The 15,758-nt window shown below is 44.1% G+C and overlaps 1 protein-coding gene across 4 annotated transcripts in view; it reads right to left on the bottom strand.

Moving 5' to 3' along the window:
- The window catches only part of ABCA1 (ATP binding cassette subfamily A member 1), a 93,826-nt gene that overhangs the window by 63,125 nt on the left and 14,943 nt on the right, over positions 1-15,758 (bottom strand). For all 4 annotated transcript variants that reach the window (XM_086629940.1, XM_086629941.1, XM_086629943.1 and 1 more), the window contains exons 2-5: positions 14,182-14,328; positions 10,084-10,177; positions 6,213-6,354; positions 5,192-5,313 (exon numbers count right to left, since the gene is read on the bottom strand). In XM_086629940.1, the coding sequence (XP_086486066.1) occupies positions 5,192-5,313; positions 6,213-6,354; positions 10,084-10,177; positions 14,182-14,247 (424 nt within the window). In that variant the 5' untranslated portion in view covers positions 14,248-14,328. The remainder of the gene's footprint in view (positions 1-5,191; positions 5,314-6,212; positions 6,355-10,083; positions 10,178-14,181; positions 14,329-15,758) is intronic.

Raw genomic sequence — 15,758 nt, 5'->3', positions numbered from 1 at the left:
AGAAGATCCACAATTGCCTGCACAACTTCTGGTCACTTACCAAAAAAAAGCAAAATCTAAGGACACTCAGGTCTGTGCCTAACCGCTCAATCAACATGGCACACTACAAAACCCTTTCTGCAATTCAAGTACCCAGTACCAGCAATTTGTTCCACTCACTCCATTCTGACAGACCGCATCTGACCAAAGCTGAATCACACTGGTTCCCATGCAGTCCTGGGCTCCCTCCCTGGCTGGATGCTTTGGGCTGGGAGGCAGCAGCAGCCAAGTTTGCCCTGGTGAGTTCTGCCAAGGGCTAGCACAAAATAACCCGTAAGCAGCCTTCCTACCCACTCCTATGAGTCAAGATCTCTCTGCCGATACCACAGGGCAGCCCTTTTGGCAAGATTTTCCCTGACCTAAAGGAAAGGCATGGACCTGCATGTCCCTATAGAACAGAGTATCAGAGAACCCAGTTTATTTATATGCAACCATGCAACGGCAGGAATGCTACCCTGCCGCAGCTGGTGTCTGCAGGTGTTTCCGGGAGTGAAGGCCACCTGGATTTATGGTTTGTTAGTCTTCATTCTAGCCTGGCTGGTTTCTGCTAGGATCCTTCCCTAGTGAAGTCAGGGAGGAAATCAGCTTAATTAGGGAGAGGTAGGCAGGTGTAAGAATCAATTTGAATGTTTAGCTTGAGGGAGTGGAGTCATTTTTGTTAAGGAGAAGACATAAGGAGGGAGGTTAGCTATCACCTTAACATCATCTAGCAGTTAATGCACAACATCCTGTTTCCCTGAGTACTCTGATAATCATCCAGCAGGACACATACCACCAGAAAGCCTCTCCTCCCAAGGCTGCTCTTCAGCCCAGGCCCTCCATCATCCTTTACCTGTTAAAATAAAAGTAGCACTACCAGCACTGACCAGACAGGCTTCAAAGTGCTTCAGTCTCAACATCTGCCTGCGCAGCAGGGTGCAACATCAGCAGAGGATGCCACCCAGCTGATGTTTCTCCTACACCACGAGCAATACAACTGGAAAAGGCAGGGCACATGTGGAGTAATAGCCTGAGATCTGATGCAATTCCTTAGGCGATGTTTGTTTCCCTCTGCCTAGTTCATTGCTCCATTTTTCTTTAGTTGGGTTGGTTTCAAGAAAAATAGAAACATGCCCTTTGGGATCACTGAAAACTAAGAACAATGAAGTAAATACCAGCTAGACTGGCTTATATGCGTAACTGTTAGCAACAACCAAAGAAGGTAGCTTTAATTTTACCTGTTGATTTATTACCCCATGGCACTGCAGAACAAAGCATTTGGGAGCTCTGGAGAGAGAAGAAGGAAACAAAGGAAGTGTGCCTCGGCCAACAACAAGTTGTATCTCCACCTTTCAAAACAGGAGAAAAGCTTATTTCTTGCAAATGCTTTATCCTCTACTAAAATGCCATTGGGACCAGTTGCAAATCTAGTGCATGCAAGCAGTTAAGACAAACCCACTGCAGGTGGCAATTCCAGCAGTCATGTCATGCTCTTGGAAGTACTGTCACCAAGGTCCTTGACTCTCTGTTCTGATTTGCACTCTGCCTTATCATGAGCACTGAAGACCTTGGTGACATTGCTGGACAGAGATGTAACAAGTGCTGGGAAGGAGAGGGCACCTGGCACCTGCCTGCAAAATTGATTCTGTTAAGGCATGTGTGTGCCTGCACGTAGATTTCACCGCTCAGGGCTCCCTGAAAGCAGCCCTAGAACAGCAGCACCCATACAGCATGACAACTGCCTATGCTAACTCCCTCACACCACCAGTTAGTGCTTAATCCTGGCCAGAAAAGGTGCTACATGAAGCAGGGGTGGGCCGTTTCCAACTGATAACACCTTCCCCTATCTCTGCCAGAGCGCTTTTCTGGAGCTCAGGGAGCAGGAGCCGCTCCTCAAACTCCTGGGCAAACAGCCCCATTATGAGGGATTACCTCCCATGTCATCAGGAAGTGACCAAGATACAAAGCCTGTTGGCATGAGCGCATAGAACTGCCTGAACAAAATCTTAGTGTCCTGCCTTGTCTTTAACCAAGACACCGACTTACAGGCACCTGTGTAAGCACCTTGCCATCTTAAGCAAGGCTCCCTTCCCCAGGGTTCAGCCCATGCCTAATTTCACATCAGACAACACTAACAGTCACACCTTGAACATTAGTTTATGAGGTTTGTTTTGAAGAAGCTTGAAGCGAAAGGACTTTGGCAAAAGCTCTCTAATCAGATTCAAACATCTGAAGCCAAACACAGACATGCATGCTCTGCATGACGACCATTAGAACAAAACCTATGTCACAGCTCCAGTGAAAGTAATGAAAGGCCACCTCCCGAAGCCTGTTTCAGAGCCATCGGGCAGCAGTGGGAATCATGTGTGGAATCAGGACATCATACCAGTGTGAGAGAGAGTGAAGGAGTCAAAGAAACTCCAGCAGAGCCCACACCACACAACGGGGAGCACACAGTCACTCCCACTGGGGAAACACGAGCTGCAAAGCTGCATCTGTCTGCACCACTAATTCATATGGCTTCAGATCCAGGCCAGAGCTGGAACAGAGGAAGTACTACAAATGTTTTCAAATTATTAGCTCATCAGGTAATTAGCTCTCCTGCTAATTGGGGGAGTACACATATAAAGGCAGTGCTTTCAGGTTTGGAGGTGTGCTTACATTCTGACATCCACTTCTACTGTCTTCTTAGGTCTCCCAGAGTCAACGGACAAGATGTCCCAGAAAGGAAAGGATTTAAGCATCTCACACCACATCACTGTCAACAGCAGCTGAAGGGCTGGCCTGTCATTCCCTTTTTTGCACTGGGATGTAAGCACTGCTAAGCATAAACACACGAGTACTTGTAAGATTGGAGGACACTGTTTTATGCATGCTTTCAGAGAATGAATCAGGCAGCCAAGGAGCAGGCAGCATGGACCCCCAAAAGCTGGAGGCTTTGTAAATGAACATATCATGAGAAGGACAAACAGGCTTTGTTCCTTACAAGCCCTACCAACAATGGGCAGTCTGTCACTCTAATGACAGAGAGGCTTGATTTCTTGTTTCACATTTGAAATATTTTATTATAGAAACATGATCTTTGATGACTAGTCTGAAACCTATTTCTGCAGTCAGTCCACTAGCCTTATAGTATAGAGAAATATGAGCCTTCTGACTTTCAAGTTGTACAATATGCCCTATGCCAAATGCTTCTTGGAATAACTCCTCCCCCTCAAACCTTCCCAGCAATGAGAGCTTCAGCTTCTGGCTTTCATAGTTTTCTTATAAATGTCCCTCTTTGATGTTCAATATATGTTTCAATATAAAACACCAGTATCTACTCTCTTTGGAAGAGTTACCTTGCAGATACTACTGTGGACACAAGGTGTAAAACCCAGTAACAACAACATCCATTATTCTGACCAAGAGGGCTTGCTCCCACAAGACCACCAAGTCAAACCAAGGGTTTGAAGAGCTCTGTGAAAAACAGTATAAATCTGTCCTTGGGAAATAGTCATCTTAGCTTATTTTGGCTGTGTTCATTGTGTGTCCATCTGCACAAAGGGTTCACTCTGCATCCTCTCCCACTTAAAACCGCCGCAGATTCAGGTAAAAGCATGATGATGCCACTTACCAGTTCTCAGAGTAAAATGAGGGGAGCCTGGTGATACAGGTACAAGCCCAGCAAGGAAAGGTGTCCCTTACACATAAGTACAAGTGTCAACTAATGCTGAAAGAAAGTCAGTAGACTACAGTAACACCTGCAGATCTGATCACATCAGGATGCTGCACAGCCCTGAAGGGAAGAGAGCAGGGTCATATATCCAAGACAAATCCCTTGCACAGTTCATGTCTGTACATACAGCCAGCACATATCTGCCAGCCTGTCATTAACAATACAGATTATTTAAAAATGACCAGCAATGTACAGAGCAACACAGGAGAGGATGCAAAAACACCATCTCTGCTTTAAAAAAAGTGTGCTTAGGACACATGAAACTATTCACATCAAACCAGATCAGTTACTCTTCTTCTTAGAGCCTGCCTGAGCCACATAAATGGAGAACTAGGAAGAAACACAACTGTAAAACCACAGACAACTTTCACAAAACACTAGAATGCCGCTCATGTTCAAAGAGTTCCACGTGCTTGGATAGAGGCTGTAGGTGAAGGCACTCAACAGCTGTGTTGCCTGCTCTATTTCCCTGCTGTATTTCTTTCTAAACCATTACTTGCCATCATTTCCAACAGAAGCACGCAGCCCTAACACAGCAGCCAAGAGCAATAATCTTTCAGAGAGGAGTATCCCAAAAGACTCTACCAAGTTGCCATGTGAGAGACTTAGCAACAATGAGAGATCTGCCAATTTTCTGAAACTGGGTTTCATATCCCAGCTCTGCTGCAAGCTTCCTGTGTGATCTCACACTAGTCACTTACTCATCTGCACGAGACAGGAAGGCACACCAGACTCTCCTGCACAAGTCAAAAATGGAAGGATTCTCCATTTTCACGGCAAACAGGGCTGTGTGAGCCCCCAGGACAAAACGTTTTCTTTTGGACCCTGCCTTTCAAAATCCTGCCAGACAATAGAGATGAAACATCCTACACCAAACAGTCACACAGAAACGGAAAAAAAAAAAAAAAACAAACCAAAAAACCCAACACAAACCAGGGAAATTGAGACTTCATTGTCAGATAATAAACCAGCTTTGAGTTTGTAAACTGGATGTCAACATCAGCATTTCCTCATCCACATCCTCACAGCACACTTACCTCCGGAGCTCAGGGGTAGAGCACTAAGTTGTAGCCATACTGCTTTCCTTGCTCTACCGACAAAATAGCAAAATAACTAGTGCTTTCCAAAAACACACACTACTTAGACTCCTTTGAGAAAGTCAGCATTTTAACTGACTTCGGTGAGCTGAGAATTGTAATTTCACATCCAAAACAGCTGCTACTCTTGGCATTACAGACCATCTCCTTTCTGCTCCACCAAAGAATCTACAGAGCACAAGAAGCTCTGATACAGGAGAGGCATAAGGTACTTAAGCAGGATTGGAAAGGGCTCGACAAGCTGTAAATTATAACCATGCACCTTCCCATTATGGTACATCTCCAAAATTTACATACATGCAGAATTAACCAGACCAGAAACACCAGACGTAGGAGGCTCTTTCTACCATGTTGTTACCTGAGCCAGAGGAGTTTCCCAACTTGCGCAGTTTTCCCAGGACCCTCTGGACATCCTTTATACTCGTGTCCTGTTGGCTGTACAAGAGTAACCTCTTGGCATCTGAGAACAGGCGGGAAACACTGGTGACGGGAAAACACAAAAATGACCAGCAGTCATCAGCTCTGTGAGCCAGCATCCGCAGATACAGTTTTACATCCCAATTCCAAAGTTCAGTCACTTTCAGTTATGCCACTGCCCTCTCCAGTACAATGAGCCCTTTCTTCAGTGACCACTCTGGGACAATGCAAGAAGCCTAATAAAAGATGGCTGCTAATGCAAGGTCACACGAAGTTACATTGGAAAACTCCACGCATTTGAAAGTGGTTATTTAAGACTGGGATAGAAAGGGCCTCCTGCTGCCTGTAAACTGCTTCCTCTTAGAAGCTCAATAAATTAAGTACATCTTTGCTCCTTTCAAATGCTTCTCTAGGTTGTAGACACATTTTACTCTGCATTAAGCCTAACTGGCCTGACAATATGAATGGCCCAAGCAGGGCAGAGTGTAAGGAAGTTGGCCACAAACTGAGCTTTCTGCAACACAATAGCCAGTAATAAATGACACAAATGTCAGGCAGTATCCCCCAAACCAGCTCTTCGACTGCCTCTCACTCTACATCGTCCATCTAAGAGGTTCATTAACCAGGAAAAAAGGGTCCTTGGAAAAAAAAAAAAAAAAGAGCTTACACCTTGCCTTTTCATGGGCCAAATTCTCAGCAACTGATAAGAGAACGGACTCAGTCCTTGCCCAGGCAGAGCTTTTCATTCACCGAGAGCTTCAGCTGCTTGGACTCAGGGATACTGTACACCTACCAGTGCCTCTGAACTTGGTAACTGGAGAGCTTTGTACTTCAGTGGCAACAGGAACAGCAAAACTCTCAATAGCGTAGAGTTACACAACTAGCTGGCAACTACCAAACATCCCTTTTCCATATGTTTTCCCAAGAACAGAGATGAGGAAAAAGCAGGCAGGCAGACTCACATGGAGGCATTGAAGTTTCCAACAATACCGGGGGATTCCCCAGGAGTTGGGTAGCGGAAACAAGGGTTGTTAGCATTGCAGATGATCCCCTGTATCCACGGCAAGGTTCCTGCTGAAGGCATAGCTTTGTTTGGGAAGTGACCTAGAAGAGAAACACAAGAGTTAGGAGACAACACGAGATACAAGTTAGTGCTACACAGCTTTACATTTGGAGGGTAGCGCTAATCCTGTGCCAGTTACTGCCCCAAACTGCTTACGAGAGAGCTGAATGGCCAACATTTAGAAGAGGTGAGCTCATCTTATGTTCTCCACATGGCTCTGGCCTCCTCCACTTAAAAACTATGCCTTGTTAAGTCTGTAGGAGAAGCTCTTCACTACTCTTACCTTTGTACCATTGTTTTTGGCCACACTGACGAGGATACAGTACTTCTTGCTGAAGAATGCCCAAAAGCAGGCAACTCCAAAGCCTCACTTCAATTACATGTGCTGTAATCACCAAGCAAAGGGCCAGCAATTGTGGGGTGGGTGCCTACAGCATTTTCACTGAGGTAAGTTTGTCATCATTCTCCCATATTGGCTTGATTTCCGGAGTCTTAAAACTTTAGAGTTCCTAAAACATTTAGACACCTGCTGTCATATTTCAAACATTTTTGCTGAAGTCTAACTCTTGTTATTAAAGATCTACTTAAGACGTAGCCTGGAGTTCACATCCTGTTTATTTTCTGCATTCAGGTGAAGCACTAAACCAGTAACAAACCAGCCATGGCAGATCTCCACTGGTGCGCCACTCTGACACTTCCAAACCACCTACCCTCCAAAGATGGCAGAAGAAAAGCTTCCCTCACATAATCCTGCAACTTAAACATACCATCAGGTTGCCTTCTGCAAATGAATTCACCTCCTCACCCCCACACTAAGGAGGAGAGTGGGGAGGAAGGCTACTCCCCTTCCCCAGTACCTCCTGCAGCTACTCGAAGCAGCTACCCAAGGCTTTGACCATGAGATGCATACTCCCCTCTCTGATGCCCACTCTGCCCTCGCAGGCTGCCTGCAGTCACGCAGGGGGCCAGCTCCCTACCTCCACAGCTGTGATGGAGATACCAAACCCCCAGGAGGAAGAGAGGCCAAAGCTACTGAATTACAGCAAAGCTGGTTAATGTAGGTGGATGAAGAACGACTGGGAGCTTATCAGACCTCCCCAGAGAAAGACAAGGACTCTGTTCAGGAGAAAGGTGACGGAACCGAAGGTTCATTGTTTCCAGTACCCAGGGGACTGTTTGTTCCCAGTTCTTTTTTTAAAATAGAAAAGCCATTTACCTGAGCTGTCTGGCTTTTGTTTCATTTTGCTTTTTTGTTCGTCTTGGCAGAGGGGCTTGGAGGGTGAGGAGGGGAGGGAAAAATGTTAAGACTTTCAGATTCTTTTCCTAAAACTTCTCAGAGGAGCTACCTTCTCTCTCCTCCATGCCTTTTATTTCACATGGCTAAGAACTCGAACTATTAAAAGCAATATGAAAAGAGAAAGAAAGCACAAGAATTCATGATAACTATTTTACATACATGTAACAATAGTTCCTTGAAGAGTAAAGCAAGCATCAGCCAGTTTTAAGTCAGCTGAGTTACACAGAAAACAGTACAACAGCACACCATTTTCAGTGACACTGCTGCAAACACCTAGCTTCTCAGTAGAGACTAAAGTCCCTTTTTGTCAGATTTTTTTTTTCCTCAAAGTGCATTTTGAATAACTTAAAAGGTCACAGGAACAGAAAAGAAAGTCAAGCTCTACAAGACTGAAGTTAGCAGTCTTGCTCAATAGCAATCTAAGATGTCTTCTCTGGCTGGTCTGGTGAAAGCCACGTAACTATCCCTCAAGAGCAAGCAAAATTTTCCCCTGTGTTTTCAGAAAAAAAGTTCTTCACAACAGGCCAAGCTCCTATAAAAAAAATCCTGACTGGAAAGTCTGATCACAAACAGCCCAATCCTTGGTTCTTCTCTTTAAACAGGAAGACAGAACTGAAAATCTTATCTGTTTGTTGAAAAAGCCATACCATTAAAATACTGAGGCTATCTGGAGGCTACAAAGGACTCACATGCAGCTCTGTTACTGGTATCATCAGGCATTACCTGCAAGTCATTTCATCACAGCATACAGCACTGCCGCGACAGATAACGATCCTGTTTCCCTCAAGGCATCCACAGGGTTGCCACAGAGTTCACCAGGAACTCAAGGTTTGTTTCTCCCTATCTCTGTTCACAGTTCAGCAAAACATGTTCCGCTATACAACACATCCGCATCTGTCAGCATATAAGTGAATGTTCAACGAAACCAATCCAGACTTAAATAATTTAGTTGCCTATTCTCAGAAGCTTTCAGAAAAATGGAGAGGAATTAAGTATAAATGGTGAATTTAAAAGTTACTAGATGCTTTACACTCTACAATTCCTGATGACAACACAGGGAGGAGGCAGACAAAACATCAGACAACATAAATGGAAAGGAAAAGGGCTGTAGGTGAAAGACTCAAAACTCTGCTTGTGACATCAGGGTGCCAGAGCAAAGTGTTTACAAAGAGGCTAATGACCAACGAGGCCAATCTAAACAGCTTTTAGAAAAAATAGCTCTTGCTAAGTTTGAGTTTAAATACAGCACTGTCACAGCTGGGGTAACTTATCATTGAGGCTGCCAGTTAGTTACACCAGCTGAGTAGACCAATTATTGCCTCTCTTCAGCTTTGTGTCCATATTACAGGTATCTTTCCTAATGCCACTGTAACAGTCAGAAAGGCCATTCAAACAACACGCAGAAAAGGATGAAACTTAATTTAAGGAAGCGTCAGTTATCGTGTCAAGCACTGTAGAAAGTGAGTTATGCCATACATGGGACCAGCAGTGACTGAAGTGTAATGGCAAACAGCAGACATTAACACTTCAGCTTGGAAAGGATCCTCACTAGCATGAAAGCCTAGAAAGCAGCATAAAAACCCCCAGACACTGCAAAGAGACACAGGGTAAATGCTGTAAGAGCTAGTTCTTCACCTGTTTTAAGAATTAAGCATTTTAGAGCGCCATCCAGAATCATGTTGTGCTGACCCTTAACTTTACCTTGCAGTAATCAGGCAAAGGAAAAATAAACAAAGCGCTCTTCCGTAGTCAGCTAATTGCAGTATGAGGCTGTCATCAATCATAGTAAGGTGAAGCATGTTGCTAATAAACAAGTAAAAATAATAAACTTCCTAAATCAAATGGCAATCAACACGGAGGCTTAAAAATTGTCATTTTCAGAAAAAGAATAAGCTTCCTTTGAAAGAAAAGCAGAAATGTGCCCATTTAGGATGTAAAGAGAAAAGCAGAATAGTTTTCCCCAACAAATGCATGACTGATGAATCTGCTGAACACAGGGCTGACAGTCTATGGTTAGACGGAATGGAAATGCTTTTGTGGTCTTTAATGTGATACATTAACCCACATTACAGACTGAAAATGAGACTGCCTTCTTACAGAGCTGAATGCTGCTTTCTTTTTATGCTAAGTCACATACAGATCAGGGATGAGAAATAAGACATGCGTTCTGTGTGGGTTTTGCAGACTTGCCACACTTCCATAGCAAATTCTCGGCTAATATATTATAAACGCAAAAACAGAGAAACAGCAAGAAAAACAGCAATGTATAGTCTTGGAGCAACATCAACGTGCCAGAACATACTGCAGTTCCCACGATGGAAGGAAAGCAGCCATTAACACTTCCCTGAAGATTTCTGACCGAAGCATGCAAGTATTGCCCCTGCTCCTTGCGTCTTGCCAGCTGTATGCATTATTACCTTCTAACCATGAAACAACCACCATTCTGGGTGCAGCTGCTGTGTTTGGTACTTACATTCATGCTGCTCGTAGGGCGGATATGAAAGTCTTACAGAGATCAGGATGAAGAAGATAAACAGAGGCCAGGCAACTTCGATCAGCAGCTGGAACTAGAAACAATAAAGACAAAGTATTAGGATGTCATATTCAAAATACAGGACAGAACAGAGGTTCCAGTACAATCCACTTGCAAGCCAGGACAGTTTTGCAAGCACTGCCTCGTTTCACTTTGCCTATGCATTCCAGGACCAAGAAGTTTGTTCCTCCAGCTTCAGAGGATAATCTGCAAAGAATTACAGGCTTTTCTCCTTGATATGTGCCAGTTATGCGACTAAACTGGATGTGCTTAAGGTTATTTTTGGCTTCTTTGTAGAGTTCTTTTCATCTGTTGACTGAAAGAAACCTCACAATAAATCTTCCCAGCAATGAGCTGAGTTCTTTGCCTCATATTTTAGAGGTAGTGGGAAGTACTTGCATCCCATTCTCACAGTAAACCACTGAGCTTCTATCCTAACACATCAGGCATGGAAATTGTGCTGCTGCATAACTATGCCAAATCTTTCCATTTCACTGGTGCAAAAGTATATTGGTATCAGGAAAGTAGAGCTATTAAGATTAAGCTCATCTCTAGTTATTGTTTTGTTCTAATGTGCATTTGTTCCGAAAGGTAGACACACACTAGTACAGGGTACTTACAGATAGGCAGTGAGTGTCAGGTAAAGATATAAAGAACCCAGATATTTAGAGAGACCAGACGAGAATACAGGAAAGGCCTGTTATTAAACGCAGAGCATTTTTTAGACAGGGAACTGAAGCACAGAAAAATTCACAGGGATCAAGCTCAACATGTAAGTGGCATTTCAACAGCAAGCCTGGACTCCCTGGCCAGCCTCTTTAGCTACTGAACAAAACTGAATTCTACTCCTTTTGCTCCTAAAGGTCAGTAGGTTGCTTACTCTACTGCTCCTGACCTTCCTGTGACAGCACTTTTCAGCCACTATGGCCTTTGCAGAGGAGGATACAGAGATGCCAAAGGGGACATGTCTCACTAAGGTTCATACTAAGTAGATACTGAAAAAGCCAGTCTACCTCATCTATTTTTATGCTGCAACTACTAGACTAGCTTGGTAAATAGTGAAATGAAGCTTCAAACCTCCAACCCCCTGTGCCACCCTTGCTCCATCTGGAGTTGAAGGAAGAACATGCCATTTGCACATGGCAGGTGAATTCAGAAGCAGCACTTCTCGTAGAACAAACTGCTCCTAATTTCACTGGGGCTAGTCCCTGAAGCATACCCAATTTATACCAGTTGGCTGATGATCCAGGATACCATTAAATATTGAGATCTACACTCTGTTAACAGGAAATCTGTTAAGCAAGAACTAATCAAACTATCACCCATCGCACCATCAACCACTCTCGCCACCTTTATGGTTCAGTTTCAATGCAGGAAACAGCTGACCAGCCTCTCCATGCGAGTTTGAGGTGCCTCCTTATTTGCAAGACAGCAGGGAGAGAGAAATGTGGGTTTTTTTTTTTCACACAGTGACCCCTGAACATGATTTTTCCTGCCTTCTCTCCCCCTGTAAACTCCTTCGCCCCGCTCCAGTGCTGTTGGAAGTTATCCAGTACAAAGTAACACTTGAATTGCACACGTCAGGCTGAGCTTTGAACCCAGCTTTCGCAACGCAGCCCAAACTCACAGCAGCTGAGGAGAGGGTTCAGTGTGAGGCAAAGGCTAACCCACGCTTCTTGGGGGAAGAAGAGTAAGGATCACACTATTTCTGGGCTACATCTTCACTAAGTATAAACAGGAGAGAGCCATCACCAGCACACCTGGCTCAAAGACACCAGTCTCCCAACAGTAAAACAAACAGATGGATAACTGTGCGGCCATGATAACAGCATGGTGAGACGTTCTGCTACTTTTCTGCCATTTTCCATTAAGTGGCCTTCCCCTCCTGACATCTTCAGGTAAAGCCCAAGTGGGAATCATTGATGAGAAAAAACCCAGAGATATAAAAATCCCACAAAACATGCAATGTCTCAGGCTGTCATTGTGAATTGACCAATAACATTGGCATGGAACAGACTATGAGTAACCTCATGCCCTTTGGGCTACCTGATGGGAAGCCGATACAGAAGCTGCCAGAAAGTACCAAGAAATAGCTGAGCAGATCCAAGATCATGACAGAAGTACAAGCAGGAAGGTCTTTTTCACTGACACATGCTTAGCCTACTGCATTTTTGTGGGGTCACCAAAGGATCTCAACACACCTCTGCTGCCCAGCAAGCCAGCCTACAGCTACCTTGACAGGACACATCATGTTAGACCTCTTCAAGTAACCTTCAAACCTGATGCATTAGTTTTAGAAGGCCCTGACAAAAAAAGAGTCATCCTTAGTGTAAAACTCAACTCCTCTGAAATCTCCTCCTGGTTTAACCAGTTTAAGCATTGCTGCAGAGGATCTACCAATGTCCTAAAGTTCACTTAGTTGCTAAAATCACTTTGAGAGATGTCAAGAGCAAGATGTCTAGCGGTAAGAGAGGAAGAGGCTGTTTTCAGCTCTAAGAGCCTAGCTTATATGAGCAACAGCTGAGAACAGCCTATCTTTTTAGGAGCTGTAGCCAGTTTTGAGATGAAGTTCCCCAGCTCCATTGCAACATCCTTCTAAATTATGAGGCTGTTCACAAGGTGAGGATGCTGGCCCATACGTCCAAGAAACATCCTCACTCCTTGTGGCTGACACAGCCCACAGCCTCTCAGCTGAGCAGTCCCGTCCTGGGAGATCAAGACACTTGCGTTAAGGACAAAAACATGCAAATCACGGCAAATCCTGTCATCACTGGCAGGTCTGTAACCACAGAGGTATACTGGAAAAGTCAGAGATGCCATGAGCCCCCTTGGTCTGGTGTTGTTTAAGAATGGACTAATTCCAGCTCTGAATTCACTCGACACAAGTCCTATGAAAACAAGCCTCAGACACCTGAGCAAAGGCTTTAGGGACTGTCTCCATCTCTGGTGGTGAGTATGATACCCTCTCCTCCCTTGTGACTCCGAGTTTCTAAAACGACCCAGCCCCAGCCAGCTGGCAAGGACCCTGACATTTACAGGGTTCAGAAAGCTTATCAGACCACTTTCCACTCACCACCTCCGTAACTCATGTTCCCTTCACATTCTCTATTCATACCACCTCAAGGTCAGATCTAACAGGACAGATCTTCTGCACAGGCCTGTTGTACAGGATGTGCCTTTACCCAACACAGTTGTCCCCTAAATCCCTGAAGGGGAAATAGCACGTTTTCTCCAGCTTTTAGCCGACTGCAGGAATTACAGCACCCTGTGAGGTCTCGTTAATGTAGAGACAGAAGAACCTTAGAACTCCATACTGGATTCACACTCCTGTGCCTTTGTCACCACAAGGAGAAATTCTTCTAGGATACTGTCTATCTGAACACATATCTTCCTACACTGCTAATAGATAGTGAGGCTAGCACTGAAACTAATCAGAATTCACCTTGGTAGAAAACCAGCAGTTGCCTGGATTTGTCTCCATGCTGACATGAGAACGTCTCATGCCAGTCACTTAAACTACACCTTGTGTCGTAAAGTTACACGACAGGCTTGAGTCTCTCTCCGCAATTAAGGAGACTGAAGATACCTGCTATTGCCTCCACCACTTCTGCCATTCAGGAATGGCGGAAATTTGTGGCTGCTGTTGCAGCTTGCAGATTCAAAAGCTTGTAGATCCAAGTGCATACCCCTGCAGTTTGCCCCTTCTGCAGAGCAGAGCAGATCATAGCACACGTTTTCAGTTTACATCATCCTGTATGCACAAGGCACCCTGCCTGCCTGGTCTGACATGAGTGTTTTGGTATTTCGACACTCTTTCACACTTGGGTTCAGAACAGGAGTCTTCAGCATCTTCAAGCCCTCTGTCTTCTGTCCACCACTCTTCAGTTTGAATCAGGTCTTTCCAAAGGCAGACCAGTTGCTCTGCCAGGAACTACTAGACATAAAACATCAAGTTACAGGATTTTTCCCTATTTTGCTTGAAAAGTAAGCTACAAGGCTGCAATTTAGACCTCAAAAAGCCCTTTGGCTAATACTTACAGTTTGTCTTCTTCTGTAGGTGAAGTTCTTCCACAGCAGCAGTCCCAACTGTGTCCAGAAAGCCATCTTCCTTCAGAAAAGCCTAGGAGCTCCCTTTGTGCAGCAGCAGTGGCAGTACACAGCAGAGATGTTGTGGCTAGGCATTAACTAGGAGGAAAAAAAAAAAAAAAAAAAAAAGAAACAAAAAATAATTGAGAAAAGCTGTGTCAGGCAGAACAGAAAAGGCAACAAGACAGAGAAAGGCAGAGGCTGCGCTCTGTGACCCCATATAACCCTGCAGCCCCCTAAAGTGCTCTCTACCGCTGCCTTCTTATCCTGTGCCCTCAAGCCAAGTTTCATGGGTCTCAGAAAGCTCAGATTGCGACTCACTGTCTCTCACCTCAGAGCTGCAAGGCACAAAAGAATGCAATACCCGCAGGACAACAATACACCTCCTTCCTGTCCAAAAATTCCAAGAGCAAGAACAGCCCAGAAACGCGAAAAAATTGTAGGCTTTGAAAGCTGATTTAGAGACTCTCTCTGAATAAGACTGAACCATACAATTTAACCCTTTTTTTAAAAAAAGTTTCCATATTTACTTTTATAATGGTGAAAAGCCTGCTGCCAAATTAAGAAAGCCGTTGTTTTGAAGTCCAGGCAACATCACCACTTGTAAGAGAAAATGCTATGCACTTAACAGGCAAGTGAGAAATGTACATTTCCTTGAAAAGGTAAATGACTAAGAATGACCCTGCAGCCATTCATATTTGGATAAAGTGAGTGGAAAATTGCTGTTGAGTCAGTGTCAGGTCTTGCAACCACCTGGCCTCCAACACTGTTGGGAATTGTATGCATTCAGTACGCACCTTATAGGAGTATGAGAAAGCACAAAGTGTTGGAGAAAACCATTTGTCTCTTTGGTGGCTATTAATAATAGCATAGTATAGACTTGGATACACACAGACTTCCAGGAAGACTCAGATAGAAAGGTGAGCTTATAGTACATTAAACTTCGTCAAGCCTTTTTTTCCATAATTAATTTGGCATAGCTTAATTTACTTTTGAGTTTAAGCCGCTTCACATTAAGAGTGCTTTCATTCTGAGTAAGTGTCCACACAGGAATTTAGCTAATCGACATCAAATTAATTCTGATTTAGGTACTCAAATGCACTCTGTTGACAGGCTCAGTGTTAACAGGACAGCTAGCAGCCTATTCAAACACACAGTGAGAGAAGCATTCCCTCCAACATCTGTTAAGATGGGAACACACATGGTTTTGATTCTAGTGGCCCACATACCAGTACTCTAGCCCCATGATTCAGAGTTGCATGCCTGATTGCAAACTGCATTGAAAAGGTTTCCAAATCTATAAATGTGCTAGGAACATAAGACTTCCTCAGGAAATGCTCTGACGGGTCCTGTACTGGGGTAAGACTAGACGATAAATGGCAATTCTGTACGTGAGCTTTGAGTTAATGAACACTTACGGCCTTTAAGTCTCATTCAAAAATAAATTCCATTATTACAATGACTTAAAGATTAAAAAACTTGTCTCTAATAATATAGGTCTGTTACAAAAAAAAAATTCCCTCACATGA

Source organism: Tauraco erythrolophus, chromosome Z (genome assembly GCF_009769465.1).
Source record: "Tauraco erythrolophus isolate bTauEry1 chromosome Z, bTauEry1.pri, whole genome shotgun sequence".
Classification (NCBI taxonomy): domain Eukaryota; kingdom Metazoa; phylum Chordata; class Aves; order Musophagiformes; family Musophagidae; genus Tauraco; species Tauraco erythrolophus.
The sequence above is the reverse complement of the archived record's forward strand: the minus strand, read 5'-3'. Positions and strand labels throughout refer to the sequence as shown.